The sequence below is a fragment of the Pteropus vampyrus genome, unplaced genomic scaffold, assembly GCF_000151845.1.
Source record: "Pteropus vampyrus isolate Shadow unplaced genomic scaffold, Pvam_2.0 Scaffold141, whole genome shotgun sequence".
Lineage (NCBI taxonomy): Eukaryota > Metazoa > Chordata > Mammalia > Chiroptera > Pteropodidae > Pteropus > Pteropus vampyrus.
This window is the reverse complement of record NW_011888922.1, coordinates 4,304,902-4,322,840: the sequence shown is the minus strand read 5'-3', so window position 1 is coordinate 4,322,840 and position 17,939 is coordinate 4,304,902. Positions and strand designations below refer to the sequence as shown.

General features: G+C 45.3%; 1 protein-coding gene across 1 annotated transcript in view; it reads left to right on the top strand.

Annotated features, from left to right (window-relative positions):
- The window catches only part of TPBGL (trophoblast glycoprotein like), a 1,273-nt gene extending 823 nt beyond the window's left edge, over positions 1–450 (top strand). The window contains exon 2 of the mRNA XM_011368437.1: positions 1–450. Within this exon, the coding sequence (XP_011366739.1) occupies positions 1–450 (450 nt within the window).
- The last annotated feature ends 17,489 nt before the right edge of the window (positions 451–17,939 follow it).

Genomic DNA, 17,939 nt, shown 5'->3' with positions numbered 1-17,939 from the left:
AACCCCCTGCGCTGCGGCTGCGCCGCACGCCCCCTGCTGGCGTGGCTGCGCAACGCCACAGAGCGCGTCCCCGACGCGCGGCGCCTGAGATGCGGCGCTCCGCGGGCGCTGCACGACCTGCCTTTCCTGGACTTGGACGAGGCGCGGCTGCGCTGCGCAGACCGCGACGCCGACGGTCGCGGGGAAGAAGTGGAACTCGCCGGCCCGGAGCTGGAAGCCTCTTATGTCTTCTTCGGGCTGGTGCTGGCGCTCATCGGCCTCATCTTCCTAATGGTGCTCTACCTAAACCGCCGCGGGATCCAGCGCTGGATGCGCAACTTGCGCGAGGCTTGCCGGGACCAGATGGAGGGCTACCACTACCGCTACGAGCAGGACGCCGACCCACGCCGCGTGCCCGCCGCGGCAGCTCCTTCCGGCTCCCGCGCCACTTCCCCGAGCTCGGGCCTCTGAGCTTCGCTTGTTAGGGGTTGAGGGTGCCCCTGCCAGCTTATGACCTTACTAGAGCTGTCTGGCCTGGAGCCGTGGATATGAGACACCCGCAAGCTTGGGGCTTTTGAGACGTGCCCCTGATCGGCCCGAGACCTTTGGATTATGTCATCGCCACCCACACACCCGGAGGCCCCAAGCTGTATCCCTTTCTTCTCAGCTGCTGAAAGCTCTCACTATCAAACTCTTCTGATTCCAGAAACCCTACCCACCCATCCCAGGCTTTGACACATCCCTCTGGAACCACCAAAAGGCCCCTCCCCCTTTCAAGGCTCACCCAGAGACCCTAAAATCCGAAAGCCTTGAGATTGCCTCCATCACCCTGTGCTTTGAGCCCTGACTTCCCAGAGGGAAACATCACCCCAGACTTCATGGACCCCCATTTCCAGCTTGGAGCCCTCAGCTCCCTTCCTAGAACTTGGGCCCTTATGTCCCATTCTGGTTTCAGAAGCAGAGCACTACTATGAGGTTTCTGTGAACTTTGATTCTTTTTTCTCGTCCCAGAGCTCTGATCCCTGCATCCTGCATAGAGACACACGTCCAGGGGGCTCTGAGGGTTGGACACCCTCCCCCAATCTGAGGATATATTTGATACCACCCACTACGCCAGCTCTGGCTCAGGCCCCTCCCTTTCTTGACGAAGGCTTGGGGCTCAGCTCCATGGATTTCTCCCATCCCAGGGACAGGCACACCCCATTATAGCCTTAGTGCAGAGCCAATCCTCAGCGTTTCCCACTGGGACTCTGATCCCAATCTCAAACTCTTGTCCCCAATCTCAAACTCTCAGCTCTTTACCCGACCTGAGTTTCATTACCCTGCCCAAGTGTTAAGCTTTGACTCCTCCTACACCCATAACTTGCACTCACTACCCACATCCTCCACTCATTGGGTCAGAGTCCAGTGAGGAATCCATCCCCGGGATGTGCCCACCCCTTTTAACTCTTAGGATGAGCTCTCTAGCCCTTCAAGACAGGTGCAGGTGCCACACATCCCCAACCATACTGGCAGGTCCCCATGGGGAAGGGAGAGTCCTGAAGTCAGGCCTCAGAACCAGGGTCACCTGTCCGTCATGGCCCCAAAGAGGGGTAAGGGAGGGGACTCAGGGCTGGGAGCTGCTGCCCACGTGCTTTTTCCCATCCATGTGACTTTCTCCCCTAAAGATTCCTTGCTGCCTGCTCCCCTCCCCTGTATGCCTTCTGGAAGAGGAAGGGGTCTAAGCCTCCTGTCTCAGGCACAAGCCCTCCTATTCAGGGTCAGCCTCAGTGCCCTGCCTTCTGCATGATCCCAAAGCACAATTGGTGAGTGGGGAGGGGGCCTCCTCTCCCTGACTCCCATCCCCTTGGTCAGGCAGAATGGCTGGCCTGTGCTGCCTCTGCACACAGGAAGTCACCCTCCTTCAACATACTGGCTTGAGGCCTGCCTTCCTACCCCTACCCAAGACATCTGGAAGTCCCTTGGGCAGTTTTCTATAAAGTCTACAATAATCTCCGATACTCTACTCTTGAGTGTTACCATGTCATTCCTGCTGACTTTGGGGCATTGAGGAGGGGTGGTGGTGGAAGGGGACATTTCAGAGGGCATTTTGGACTGCCCTGTGGTAAGGCAGGGACTCTTGGTGTCTTCTCCCAGACTGTGGTTAAAGAAATGGGCTTTGACTGCACGTAGTAGGATTGCAGCTAGACACATAGACATTGCTCTCCAAACCAGTCTGCTTTTTATCCTCTGAGATATGGTTATCTACAGACAGGGTGGGACCGTCCACTTCTTATGCATCCTCTTACCCTTCCATTCCTCCTTGTGGTGATGGGGATGAGCGTTGTGGGGGAGATCCAGTTGGACTGACAAATGCTAGCATCAGACAAGTCTGCCAGGGAAGAAATCCAGCCACAGAAAATCGAGGCAGTTAATTCAGAAAGGAAAGAGAAGGGATCATTATTTGCTGCTTTGACATCATCCCCTCTGATGAATTATCTGATATTCCCTTGTGTCATTTCTTACCCCATGCTCTCCTGGCCAGAGGGGTAAGAACTGTCTCTTTGGGATATGAGAGGCTGAGAGGAGAAGCAGCCTAGAGGTAACGGTGTGGATAAAATGTCCACTTGAGATATGTGGAACAAGGATGCAGGTGGGTTTGGGCCAGTAGGGCCAGGGTAAGAGGCTTATCTCCTGCCTTAACCCATGCTGGGTTATTTTGCATTCAAGTTCTCAGAGCTCTAGAATCACATGGCAGAAGTCCAGAATTATGGCATTTTAGAATCTTAGTACTACATAACCCTAGAACTTGGGTTTCCTAAACACTGAAAAGGACCTCAGATGTAATGTGAGAACCATGTCCTAAGCCACCTCAACAAGGAGCACCCTCACTTGATGAGGTGCTCACTCCTTCCCCTCCTGGGACCATCCTTTTCGGTGTCAGAGGAATATGCCTGGGACTGCCTGACAGTCCCAGCTTTGCCTTGGGGCCAAGAGTGCACCCAGAAACAGCTCTTTATAGAATTGGAGACCGGAGACAGCATGTTAGTCCTTATCTCCTCACAGCAAATTCCCTACCTCTTCTCCTAGTCATTCCTCTTGAGAAGGGCTAAAATTCTCTTGAAGCATTCTCCTGAAGGTCAATGACCTTCAAAGGGTGCTCTGCCAATCCTCCAAGACAAAATAGTGATAGTATCTCTAACAGAGCACTACCCCTAACAGGTCAGCTCCCCAGTTCCAAAGACATGCCCTCAGATAATGTAGCCAAAGACTGCAATAAAGCTGAAGACTGCAATAAAGCTAAAGTCCTGGCAAATAAAATGTGCTGTGGGTTCAATGTCGACAAAAATCTTTGAGGGTTTTATATGAGAGCTGCTACTAAGCTAAGTGTCAAATCAATAGTTGCCCAAAATCAACTAATTGAGCACCTAATGTATGCTAGTTGATATTTAACTTTAGTGCCCATTAAATATTATCTCTGGGTTGCCACCCTTCTTGCAGCCTATCAGTGGCCTTTGGCCTTATGGGACTATCAAAAGGTCCCCAGGGCCCCCAGTCTTGCCTCCTCTGCAAATCCAGCTATTCATTCAGCCTTTACTGAATATAACTTTTCCAGTCCCAGAGAAACTAATGACTCAGAGGAGGAGTCACATTTAACCAAAGTCAAGAGAAAAGAAGTCCCAAGAAACTGAAAACTCAGAGTAAGGGCCCCTGGCACAACCTAAGGAGACTTCTTAGAGGAGGTCACATTTGAATGGGGTTTTGAAGGATTAGTAGGCGTTTGCAGAACAGAGAAAGATCAGAAGTATCAGCTTGTGCAAAGGCCTGGAGGCAGGAAGAGAATTTGAGAAGACCATTCATGACTGGGGGTAGGTAGGAGGATGTATGTGGGTAAGAAGGTCTGCATTCCTCACATTCTCCACTGGGAAGCACTAGAGGGACCTCGGCCCTAGGAGGAGACATCAGGGAAGTGGAGATATGGGATATGTGGGTCAGGAGAGCTACGTGGTGCTTCTTATTCCTTCCTTTTTCCCATCTTTCTTGTGCCAGGCCTCATGCTGGGCACTGGAGACATAGAGAGGGATCAACTAAGTCTTAATGGCCACGGGAGGCCAGATGGGCAAAATGATAAGGGAAGGAGCCACTGGAGGAGCCCAGAAGAGACTTTGCAGGAAAAGTGAGATGGAGAGGACTGACTGGCCCTCCCCTGAGACCCTGATGCCACCCACCCACTCCAGACCCTCTCTCAGCAGTGCCAAGACCCTACTGAATGTCCAGCCTCACCCTCTAATCATATGCTGTGAATGCTGCTGGCAGTCTGAGGTGGGCAGGGGACAGCAGAAGGCAAGTGCCAGGGGGAAAAATCTCCATCCAGGATGTCCCTTTAGAGAGCAGGTAAGGTAGAGAGCAGGAGAGGGAGTGTGTGTGTAACTGTCAGAAATGTGATAGACATGAAACCGGCTATGCACTTTGAAAAAGATGTCAGACTTCTCAGGGTTCTGTGACCCTGTAAAACTTGTGAAATTTCCTCTCAAAAACAAAGAGAAGCCATGATCATTATCTCCTTGAGAAGTTTGTCTCCACTGACCCCTTTCCTCCCCATGCCCCTCAGGTCATGGATACAAAAGGCCCAGCTAGAATCCAGAGAATGGAATTGTAGTCTGAGCTCAGCATGACTTACCGTGTCATTTGATCCTTAGTCAGAAATACCAGTTGAAACCCTACTGTGTGCTGGATGCTGGGGATTCAGCAGTGAACACAGCAGAGCCAACTCCTGCCCCAGTCTGACACTAAGCTTGGACACTCCTGCCCTCTCTGGCTGTAGGTCCCTTCTGTCCAGGCTGGGGCTGGACTTATGACCTCCAGAGGCACTGCCTGCTCTCACTGAAGTCCATCTCTTTCTTCATTAAGTCTCTGCCTGGCAGACTCATGACCCTAATTTATGGGCATGGCCTTTCCCAGACTGGAAGGAGTGACCAGGGCAGTTAATATTCCTGGGGTAATGCGCTTTGCTGCCTTCAGAGTCCCCTCCTCCAACCCCCTCCCTCACCGCCCCCACCCTCCTCTCTCAGCGCTGCCTCAGGGCTATTTACCCTGGCTGGCCAGTCCCATTCAGAACATCTCAACTAATCCTTCATTGTACTAGTAGGGAAACTGAGGCCCAGAGAGTACAGGAGTCCTCCAGGTCACACAGAGTGTCAGAAGCAGAGCAGAGTCAGAGCCCTGGATGCCTTTAGGGCTATTCCTGCCCTGATCTGACTTCCTACATCCTCACTCTGTGTCTCTACCCCTGTGGTCATTGTCTCCTGCAGCCAGACTCAAGCCTGAGATGGCCTGGAGATGGAAAAAGAATGAGAACAAGGAAGGGGTGGGGAAGACTCTTCAGCCTCCATTAGCAACTTCCAGCAGGTCTCAGAAACCTGCTCCAGCCTCCTGCAGGCAGAAACCCTGCTGGGGGATCCTTTTTGATGGAAGGGTCATCCCTATCCCTTCCTGAGAAGAGAAAGAGCTTTGTTCTGGACCCCCAAGCTCTGAAATTTCAGGTATGAAACTCATTCTTCCTGAGCCTCTCCTCTCCACTGAGCAGCAGTGAGGTGGACCAGTTCCTGCTCCTGTCCTCAGTAAAGACAGGGTCACTATGAAAATGGAATACAGGGTGACCACTCAAACTAGGAAGCTTTGGAGAGTGAAAGAGACCACTATTAATAATTACATGGGAACAAGAATGAGCCTTGGACTCCAGTGACTTCCGACAAAACCTGGAGGGGAAAGAAAAAGTGCTAGACTGCTAGACTAGCTCGTCTGCCAGCAATATATAACTAATACACTCCCCACCCTTGACCCTGTCCTCCAGCCACACAAAACTACTCAGATTTGAGTAACTGAGCCCAACTATTCCAAGCCCCATACCTTTGCTCTCACGGTAGTCTCTGCCTAGGATGCCTTCCCCACACCAAGAATCCCTTCTGCTTTCCTGACTTCACTCTCTTCCTCCTATCACTGTGCCCCTAGACATTTATTTGTACTGATTGGTTTTCTTGCCCATTGTCAGCACTAGACCAGAAGCTCCCCCTTGGGGCCCAGTTCCCTTTTGGGTCCTCGGATCTGTTGCACAGAGATTGGAAGCACTGCCCCTGCTCTACAGAAATCCACATCACGGGAGGAAAAGCATCACGCAGGGCGCATGGCCTCCCTCTGCTGCATATCAGATGCCCACACCCTTTGACTCTCACAATCTCCCTCTCACTTCATTGAACTGAGGTTGCAGTTACATACGATGCCTGCATGGCCAGCTCCTTGTTGCTGTTCAATCAAGTGAGAAAACAGAAAGAAAATGCAGTTTTAGAATATGTAATAACGCAAACATAATTTAGCCTTAGCTTCTTGGCTTTGACTTTTTAATACGATTATAGCTTTCTGGCCCTCCGTTTGAAATATTCGTCCAGCTATCTGAACAACATGCGCTCCTCCTGGCTCAGCCTTGGTTCCTTGCCCTCAGGGAACTGCAGCGACATTTGTTGGCCGAGTTGTGTCAAAACAGAACCAATTTTAATTTTTCATACATTCGCCATCTGCTGGTAAAAAATGGAAAAGTTCCTTCTTTCATTTCATCACAATCCATTTGACAAGTATTTTATTAAGTGCCCACTGTGTGCTGAGCACTGGGTACAAGCAGAGGATACCGTATTGAAGGAAAATGACAAGGCATATGCCTTTGTAAAATAATAATAGTAATAACAAACACTTCTATTTGCTTACTATGTGCCAGGGATTGTTCTAGGCACTTAAGACATGTTAACCCATTTTAGCCTGATGACAATTCTATGAGGTAGGTATTGTCATTTATATTATATTATATTATTATTATATTACATAATGTTACATAAGGTACACAAATATAAATGATTTGTCAAGGTCACTTCGCTAATAAGGGGCCAAGTTAAGCTTAGAACCCAGAGCCATGTGCTTACACTATAAACAAATAAATAAACAAGCAAGATACTTCTTAGGAGAGAAATAAACAGAGTGATTTAAGAGCAATGAGGAAGGGTATCCTTTGAATGGAGTCATCAGGCAGACCCCCACTGAGAAGGTAGCTTACTCTGAAGAATGCGAAGGAATGCGCTTTGTAAAGAGCCCACGAAAGATTGACCCAGGCAGAAGAAACGGCAAATGCAGTTTCTTCTTTAAAACGGAATGCTCAGATATCTGATGGGAGGCTAGTTCTGGCCACTCTACCCCTAACTACCTCAATAATCAGTCCTTTTTCTGCTTCCCCACCTGGTCTCAGCCTCTACATCTCTCAACTGGATGGATCCCTGCCCCAGCTTCCTCTCTGGTCCCCTGCCTCCAGCCTCTCCCTCTAGTCCATCTTCCACAATGCAGCCAGAGTGATCCTAAAAATGCATGAGTCCCATCACTCTCACTGCCCTGTTTAAAACCTGTCCCACTATCTTTACGGTTAAAACCAAGCTCTTTGGTCTGATCATCTGTAACCTCCCTCCCATCTCCTTCCAGCTCTTCTGGTTCCCTTCATGCTAGCCACACCAAAGTCCTTACAATTCCCTGAAGGTCCCAGGTTGTCTTGCCTCCCTAGGCTTCCCATATGCCATCCGTTTTACCTGGAATGCCCTCTCTTCACCTACCGACCTCATTCTCATTCTTCAAAATTCAGTTGAAACAATTCCTCCTCCAGGAAGCCTGCCCTTCTCCCCCACCTCACCCACCCCGGCTGAACGCGATGACCCCTCCCTGGTGCTCCCATGGCATGCATGAGTACATATTGCCCCCATCTCCAGTATCCCTCAACAGCAATTCAGAACCTTTGTTGTCATGCCTTATCTTCACGAACCTGTGAGCACCTTGAAGGAAGGGGTTATCTTATTTATCTTCAGGGCCCAGCATAAGCTCCAGCAAATGGTATATGCCCAGTAAATATTGTTTGCAGCTTGTAAGCTATAAATTGTTTAGTTTCTTTTTTGCCTCCTCTTTTTTTGCTTTCTTATTGATAATACATATTTGCATAGAGTAAAATCCACTCTTTTTGGCATACAATCGATTTGGACAATCAAGATATGGAACAGTTCCATTACCTGTCCAAAGTCCCTCCTGCTGCCCTTTTGTAACCAACTTCTCTTAACCCCAGCCACTGGCAAATAGTGGTCTGTTTTCTGTTCCCATAGTTTTGCATTTTCCAGAATGTCATATAAATAGAATCATACATATTTGTCCTTTAAAGTCAGGCTTCTTTCACTAAGCATAATGCATTTGAGATTCATCCATGTTGTTGTAGATATTGCTACTTTGTTCATTTTTATTGCTGAGTAGTATTCCATTGTGTTGCTATACAATAGTTTATCCATTCACACCAGCTGAAGAACATTTGGGTTGTTTTCAGTTTTTGACAATTATAAATACAACCATTATTAACATTCAGGTACAGGTTTTTGTATGAATGCAACTTTTCATTTCTTTTGAGAGTGGAACTGCTAAGTCTTATAGTATGTTTAAATTTGTAAGAAACTGCCAAACTGTTTTCCAAAGTGTCTGTACCACAGCACAGGGAATATAGTCAATAATATTGTAATAATTATGTATAGTGTCAGTTGGGTACTAGACTTGTCAGAGTGATCACTTAATAAGTTGTATAAATGTGTAATCACAATGTTATACACCTGAAACTAATATAATATTGTAGGTCAACTGTAATTGATCAGCACGGGAGTTTTGACCTGCTCCATTTCTGACCTGGTCCAGCTCACCCCTCCTTAGGCAACCTGGTAGTCCCCCACTCCCGGGAGGTCACCATATTGATGCTGAACTTAGTGCAGACACCCAATCGGCATAGCACACTACAACCCAGAACTCCTGGGCTCAAGCGATCCTCCTGCCTCAGCCTCCTGAGTAGCTGGGAGTACAGGCGCATGCCATCACGCCTGGCGGTCAACTGTAATTGAAAAATAAATTTTTCTGTATCATTTTGCATTTCCACCAGCAGTGTACGAGTTCCTCCACGTCCTCACCAGCACTATTTATGGAAGAGACAACAATTGGAATGCCTTTGCACCTTTTTGGAAAATCGATTGACAGTATATGTGCAAGTGTATTTCTGGTTTCTGGATTTTGTCCCACTTTTGTAGGTATCTATTCTTTCACCACTACCACACTGTCTTGATTACTATAGCTTCATAGTCTTGAGATCGGGTAGCGGAGAACTCCAATTTTGTACCTTTTAAAAATTGCTTAGTTACTCTAGTTCCTTTATCTTTTCATATAAATTTTAGAATCAGCTTGTCTACCTACGAAAAACATCCTGCAGAAAACTTGATTTGGATTTCAATGAATCTATAGTCAGTTCAAAGAGGATTGGTATATTAACAATACTGAATCTTCTAATCCACGAACATAGTACATGTCTCAGTTTGTTTCCGTTCTCTTTGATTTCTTTCATCAACATTTTGTGCTTTAGAGATGGGCACAGGGATTATGCACATATTTTGCATATTTTATTTATACAAAAATAAATGTTATATTTATACATAAATATAAATATACATAATACCATCTAAAATAGCACAGAACTAAAACTATTTATGTATAAACATAACATAAAGTTTTATTTATGTATAAACATAACAAATAGTTTTAGTTCTGTGCTATTTTAGATGGTATTATGTATATTTATATTTATGTATTTGGCATTATCTTTTAAATTTCAATTTCTAGTTGTTTGATTTCAATTTCTAGTTGTTACTATACAGAAGTACGATTGATTTTTGTGTATTGATCATGTATCTTGCAATTTATGTAAACTCACTTATTAGCTTTTTTGGTAGATTTCTTGGGATTTTCTACATAAATAATCATGCTGTCTGTGAATAGAGGTCATTTTATTTCTTCCCTTATAATTTGTAGGTCTTTTATATCTTTTTCTTGCCCTACTTCACTAGCTAGGACCTTCCTAGCACTAGGGAGGTCTTAAATGGGAGAAAATAATCATCCTTGCCTTGGAGGAAAAACATTGTCTTTCACCATTAAGAATGGTGTTAACTGTGGATGTTTTGTAGATGCCCATTGTAATATTAAGAAAGCTTAGTGTTTTTTTCTTTACAAATGGATATTTAATTTTGTCAAATACCATTTCTTCATCTATTGAAATAATTTAGCTGCATCCAGTAAATTATTTTTCATTTTCATTTAATTCGCAGTATTTTATAATTTTCCTTGTGATTTTCTCTTTGACCCATTTAGAAATGTGTTGCTTAATTTTCCAGTATATGTGAATTTTCCAGATACCTTTCTGTTATTAGTTTCTAGTTTAATTCTGTTATTGTCAGAAAAGATATTTCTTGGTGAATGTTCCATGTGGACTTGAAAAGAATGCATATTTTTTTGTTTTGAGGTGAAATGTTCTATTAATGTTAACTAGGCCAAGTTAATTGATAGCGTCATTCAGGTCTTCTACAACCTTACTCATTTTCTGTCTTCTGGCTCTGGAAGTGTTGTGGGTTTGTATATTTCTCCTTTCAGTTCTATCAAGTTTTGCTTCAAATATTTGGAAACACCATTACTAGATGCATATACATTTAGACTTGTTATATTCCTTGGTATGTTGACACTTTTGTTTTTTATATTATGTCTCTCTTTATTCCTGTTAGCAGTCGTTGTTCCGAACTCTACCTTGTCTGATATTAATATAACCACTGCAGTTTTCCTTTTTATGATTATCTGCACAACTTATCTTTGTCTTTATATTTAAAGAAGGTTTCTTGTAGATAGCGTATATTTGGATCTTATATTTTTAAATTTAATCTGACAAGCTCTGTCTTTTAATTGTTACGTATAGACCATTTACATTTAATATAGTTATTGATATCATTGGATTTAGGTCTATCACTTTTACTTTTTGTATGTCCCCTCTGTTTTTTATTCTTTGGTTCCAACTTTCCTGCCTTCTAGACTATTTCAATATTTTTAGTATGGTATTTTAATTTATCTATATTTTTGGTTTCTCTAGGAGTCACAATATATATACATAACCTTTCACAGTATACTTAGGATTAATATCGTATCACTTCAAGTATAATACAAAAGCCTTAGAAAGAAATAGATCTTATTACCTTCCCCCACTAACTTTACATTATAGTTGCCATATGTTTCGTTTATATACATTGATAACTCTACAGAAAATTTATAATTTTTTCTTTCAACAGTCGCACATATTTTAAAGGACTAAGAGAGCCTTTTATATTTACCCAAACAATTACCATTTGTTTTCCTCTTAATTTCTAAAGATATAGGTTTATCTCTGGAATCATTTCCTTTCAACCTAAAGAATTTCTTTCAGCTTTTTTTCGAGAGCAGATCTGCTGGTGACAAATTCTCTTAGTTTTCCTTCATTTAAGAATCTCTTTATTTTACATCATTCCGGAAGGATATTTTCACTGGATACAAAATTCTGGATTGACAATTCTTTTCTTTTAGCACTTTAAAGATGTTCCACTCTCTCCTGGCCTCCATATTTTCTGTTGAGAAAGCCACATCAAATCATCATTCTTTGTAGGAAAAAAAAAAAACATATAATAATGTGTCATTTTCTCTGGCTGCTTTCAAGATTTTAAAATTTATCTTTGGTTTCCAGCAATTAGGTTATCTGTATCTCTATGTGGTTTTCTTTGAGTTTAACCTATTTGAGATTTGCTGAGCTTCTTGAATTTGTAAATTTATGCCTTTCATGCAAATATATTTTTCTGCAACAGTATCTCTCCTCTCCTCTGTGAATCCAATAACTTGAATCTTAGACCCTATATTATTTCATAGGTCCCTGAATCTCTTAATTATTTTCAATGTTTTTTCCTGTTTTTCAGATTGAATACTTTTTACTGATTTAGCTTCAAGTTCATTGACTCTTTCCTCTGTCTCCTCCATTCAGCTATTGAGCCCATCCAGTGAATTTTTTATTTTAGATATTTTATTTTTCAGTCTTAAAAATTTCATTTGGCTAATTTTTTTAGTTTCCTTATCTCTGCTGAGAACTATCTTTCTGTAATTTCAAGTTATAATAGCTACTTCAAACTCTTTTCTAATAATTCCAAAATCTAATTCATCTTAGAGTTGGCATATGTTGATTGTGTTTTCCCTTGAGAATTGGTCATATTTTTCTGGTTCTTTAAATGTCAAGTAATTTCATATTGTGTCCTGGATATTATGAATTTATATTTTATAGACTCAGTCCTTTTATAACCCTTTATAGGATGTTGATTTTGTTGTTGTTTCAAGAGGCAATCAACTAATTTAGGTTCAGACCCTAAGTTCTGTCTCACCTTCTGTTGTTGGTAGTTTTAATCTCAGCATAAATCCATAAAAGAGAAAAGAAGGGGAAATTTACCCCATGTAGATTACTTCTCCCAATTTTGACTCTTCTGCACCGTCTGCCTGCTTTTGTTTAATTTTCAGAGTCACTAGGTAGTTGTGTTTTGGATTTAATCCAGTAAGAGAGATAAGCGATAGTGGGCTTATTCCGTTTTGAACAGAATTTGAAACAACTATCCAGTTTATTTTGGTTTACTGGAGTTTTTTTAAAAGCTAGAGAAACTAAGTCCCAAACCACCATGAAGACAGTGAAAACAGGAGAAAAGCTCAGTGCTAAGGCAATAATAAATACCTCAGCCATGCTCAGAGTCCTGGTTTGATGTCAGGGCACTCCTTCTAAATTGTGGTATCTAGGACAATGTGATTATTTCTATTTTTTTGAATGAGAAGATTAAGGAAGAGCTGGTGATTCGCCTCTTTGGTCTCTGATCTAATCCCCTGACCTCCTGCTCTGTACTGCAGGACATCAACCATTGCAAACTACATTTCCCAAGATCCCTTGAAAATTAGCTTTTAATTAGATTCTGCCAATAGGAGGCACAGGCATGCAACTGGAGGGCAGGAGAAACCAGAGTATTTCTCCCACTCTGCTTTGTGCAGCATCCCAGCAATAGCTGTGTTTCTTCTGTGATCTAGGTTCCTCAGATACCTCTCTCTCTCTCTCTCTCTCTCTCTCTCTCTCTCTCTCTCTCTCTCTCTCTCATCATCCCTGCTGGGCTGCCCTGGTTCCTCAGCTCCATACCACCACCTCCTCTCCCTTGTCCTTTCACCCTACAGGTTGTCATAGTTTCCTGTTGTACCTGATCTCTGGGTAGCTTTACATCCCGTTTGCCCTTTCAACTCTTGCAACAACTTTATAACCAGTTACTTCAGTGAAATTCCTGCTCTTGAAATACTGGCATAGGCTCAGTTTATCTGGACTCAGACTGATACAGTCTATGAGACAGCAGAACGAAAACTCTAACTCAAGTCTTCTGATTCACACGTCGGTATTTTCCCATTGCCTTTCTGTGGCTGAAAGGGAGCACCAAGGAAACAGACCCCCTTTTGGCCAACCAGAAGGGCAATGCTTTGATCTAGGTTGCACATTATTTTACAAGAAGGTAAAAAAAAAATTTTTTTTTTATATATATAATCAGTTTTCTAAAAAAGTCATCTTATATTCATCAGCATCTTCCTTTTGTGTTTATATAGTACATTAGAAGTTAGAACTCTGAATATCCCTCACCTATATCCTCACTCCTCCCACATGTTCTTTTGGGACAGGAAGAGGGTAAGTCATGGAAAACTGAAGTGACTTCAGAAATACCTAGCAGAGCATCAAATGAGAACCAAACAAGAACTGGGGCTGGAACCGGGGCTGGAACCAGGGCTGGAACCGGGGCAGGGCTCCAGCTGAAGTGGTCATGCCAAAGAGAAGATGGAATTCAGTGATGTCAGAGAGTGATCAGAGTTTTGGCAACTTTCCCAAGGCCATAAGGCTGGGAAGTGGTGAGGGAGGGGGAGGGAGAAAGCCTTCTTGGTAGTCTCCAAAAGTGGGTGGGAGAAATTGGTTGAAGCTGGGGTCACAGACGAGGGAAGAAAGAACCTGACTCAGCCATGGACCCTGTCCATCCAGACTGTGAGGGACAGCATTTTCTAGTCTATGTTCTGCCAGGGGCTTATGAGACATAAATAAAAGCACAGCCAGCATCTGTCACAAAAGACCTTAATGGTCTCCTATTTATGATTCTTTTATTCATTTTTCCTGTTAGAATTGAATAAACTGGAATAACTTATCTGACATAATAAGGAATGCCACAGGTACAACAAATAAATCTGGGAGGTGGCCCAGGAATAAGGTAACACAAAATAATTACTTAACAAAAGGGCCACAGACTTGGAGACCTGTCCCAGCCACCTGTCACTCCCTGCTCCCAGTACCTGCACACAGTCACTGTGCCAGGCTGAGCGTTGGCTCCCACTGAGTAGAAAGAGGAACCCCACCCACTGCAACGTCTGTGCCTGGGCCATAGCAGAGGTGTCCTGGTAAGATGGCGCGTCCTGTACTCGTTCCCCTGAGTGCTCTGCTGATCTGCAGTGCAGGTCATGGCTGCAAGCCAAGTCTGTGAGGCTCCCACCTCTCATATGATACCATCTCTCTTACCCACCCCTCCTATGACCCTTGTAGTAATCCCTGTGAGGTGGACAGAGACTGGCACTAGCCCCCACATGGAGGCCTGAGGTTAGTGGGTTCCCAAGGGCACACTCAGACTGAATGTAGAACACCAGTTGGCACACTTTCTCCCATTCCAAGTGGCTTGCTGTGCCCTAAGCTTACATTTTCACCTAGAATACCCTGCGGGGGAGGGGACAAACAAGATTTTGTGCCAAGGGCTGGTTCCAGGTCTCACCCAAGTGCCTACCCCTTAGTCAGTCCTGGTGAGGGGCCCGGGAACAGAGGCAGGCTGGCAGAGAGACTGCACGTGGGGGACCAGCCCCTCTTCAGTCACCTCCCGGTGGCCCACACCCTGTGGTTATCCACGAATGTGGGAGTGGAATCCTATTAGAATTGCTGGAGGGAAACTTGCTGCCTAAAAGGTTTCTGGACAGATCCTGCCCTCACAGGACTTTTGTCATAAAGTCTTTTCTCAGCATTTCTTTTATGAAACCTGGACTTCCATCTATCTGGCTGTATTTAAAGAGGACCTTGACATTAGTTTCTCCTTCTCCCATCACACTGCTCCTTTTGTCATCCCATGGTCCTGGGCCAGGAGAGTTGTATATCATACTGGGGTGCAGACACTAGTCCTGGGGTAAGGGTTGGGCCTGTTGCCTTGCTCCACAGTTCTCCATGCTACAAGGGCCAATTTCAGGGTCAAGATCCATCTTCATGGAGCACCGGGCCCCTGCCCAAATGAAACCTAGGCTAGAGCTTCAGATGGGGGGCTAAAATGTCAGTGTGTGTGTGTGTGTGTGTGAATAAGCAAATGCTGGGGCCAGGGTTTGTGACCCAAGTATCTTGGTACTGGAATGCTAGAGCCATCCCAACATGAAAAGCAAGAATAGAACCGTGCTTGCTGGTTTAAGATCAAATCTCAGAATGGTGGTTTAAAGAATTGTTTCTTCAAAAGAAAGTTTGAAGGTAAAACCTCAATAGGCAAGACAGATAAAAGCAGAGTTGTTCTGTTAAAAATGGGAATGGGGTGAGGGCTAGAGACCTAGCCTATGCCTCCACTCCTCTCTTCCCACTTTACAGCCCCTGACAAAGCTCTGTGGAACACCAGGGGTACCACAGCACCTGGTTTGAAAACCACTGTGTTAGAGTGTTTACAGATCATGGGTCCTAGGGACCTGTGCTTTGATTTCTGTTTTAGGGTGAAGAGTTGGGATAGAGTGTTGGGGAAGGAGGATACTCCCCTTTCAACAGGCCTCTCTTTGAAGCTACTGTGCAATGTCCCTGCAAGGGAGTATCAGAGGTGGTGATCCTGCCCCAACAGGTAGGCCATTTCAGTCCTGGAGGGAGGGCAAAATGATGGAGCTGCCTGGGCCAAGATAGCAAAACACCAGGCCCAATGCGAGCTTACGCATGAGGGTGAAGAGAGTCTGTTTTGGTCCTTGTTGACTTTAAAAAGTGTCAGAACAGGTATAGGCCTATGTCCATGAGACCCTATAAGAGTTCAAGATTGGGGCCTTATGCCTTCCTCCGGAAGGGGTGGAGAATGTCCAGTCCCCAGTCACTGGAAGGAGAGAAGCTGCCTTGGTGAGTTGCTGAAACCACTGGGGGATGAGTCAGCTGGGGCTCAACTCTCAGCGTTTTCCCTGAGCCCGAATTCCTCCCAAGTGTCATCAAGAGGCATTGGCAACTGCAGCTGACCCTAGAGGGGGCCTTGTACTTTGAAGGGAAGGGGCAGGCAATTTCTATTCCACCTCACCCTTGCGGTTCTTTGATGGAGTAGTGATTCCCTAACCTGGACCTGAGCCAAGGCTTCCTGGCCTCTGTACAGGCTGAGAGATGGGAAATGTGGGTGACACTGAGCCTGGGAAGGTCTGAGATGGCACCTGTCCCAATCAATGACAATATCTATATCTCGTTTCTCTGTCTTGGTTGCTGGGACCACTATCCGTGGGCATGGCATTCTTGAATAGTATCTCAATTTCCCTCTCAGCTGGGTCACCAAAGCCAGATTAGATGCATCTCATGCTGGTTGATACCCATCTAAGAGAGAAGTGGGCAAGAGATGAACAGCGGTGGGAGGAGAGCTCAGCCTACAGCAAACTCCTATGTAACCTTGTGCCACTCCCCCAACGTGGTAGGGCCAGGGCCATGCAGCCATTTGCAATTTACAGGACTGACTTTCATCTCCACTGGCTTTCATCCTTCTGGACCTCACAATTCCTTGAGCTATGTGGGGAAGAGATTACTGTCCCATTTCTCTAGTCAGAGAAACAGGGCCCAAGAGGTTGAGCGATGTGCACAAGACTACTCAGTTGGTTGGTGACAGCCAGGACTGAGAGGCATTATGGACTTCCAGGGTAGTGTGCTTTCCACTGCACCATGTGGGAACCAGCTTGTCAGCAACTTCTCCAGCTGAACCAACACCCCAGGTGAGCCCGCTGTCACCTGTCTGGGCCCTGGGGCTGAGGAAGCCTGTGAAGTCCTACCAAATAACCTAATCCTTAATTTCTCATTGTTGGCCTTCTGCCTAGGGATTTTCACTCAAGACCATGCTCTTCCTTCCTGTCTAGACTGCTACCTACATGCCACCCCCATGGCCCACTGGAAAGTCCCCGACACAGTGGGCTGGTGCCTGGGGCCCAGTGGGGCTCCCCAACCTCCAGTTTCACTCCAAAGGCTCACATGCCTCCAAATGGAGAGGGGCCCTGCAGAGAAGCTTTCAGTCATGTTGGGGGAATACAGGGGGAGTGGGGTCTGGAGTCAACCAGAAACTTGGAAAGATGATCTGGTCCTTTCTCTCAGGAATAGGCCAGAGGAAACACTCTGGGCCTGAGTGGCCTCTGGGCTCCAGCTCTTGGCTGTCCAGGAGGGCGCCCGACCCAGGGGCAAGTGGAGCTAAACTCCAGGTTGTGCGCCATTCACAAAGCTGTACATTCGAATATGGGCTGAGTCCACCTGGAAAGGGCACTATTTCTAATTCACATCAAGGCACTATATGGACTAGCAGCAGCCATGGAGCCCTGAATGCAATGGCCCCTTATTCTTCCCCTCATGACTTTCCTCAGACCATGAACTTCCTGAGGACAGGGGCTAGGACTGACCCATCTCTTTGTCTCCAGTGCTTGGCACTGAGCAGAGAAGTTATCAGCCAAGGATGGTTAAGCCAAATTTAAATGAACTTGTCCACTGCCCTTCTGTAGTCCTGTGCCCAAAGAGTAAAGAGCTAGACACGGCTATAATGCTTCCTACGGCTGGAAAAATTTCAGGTAAATGCTGGGATATACCCAAAAGGGTGAGAGAGATGTTAAGGGGAAGGAGGCTCATGAAACCAGCCTGACAAGTCTTGTGTGCACAAGTTAAGGATGGAGCGGGGGAGGTTTATAGGGGAGTGATTATCTCAAATTCTAAAGGATCTTGTACCAGCCACAAAGTTTCCAGAGGAAGACACTGG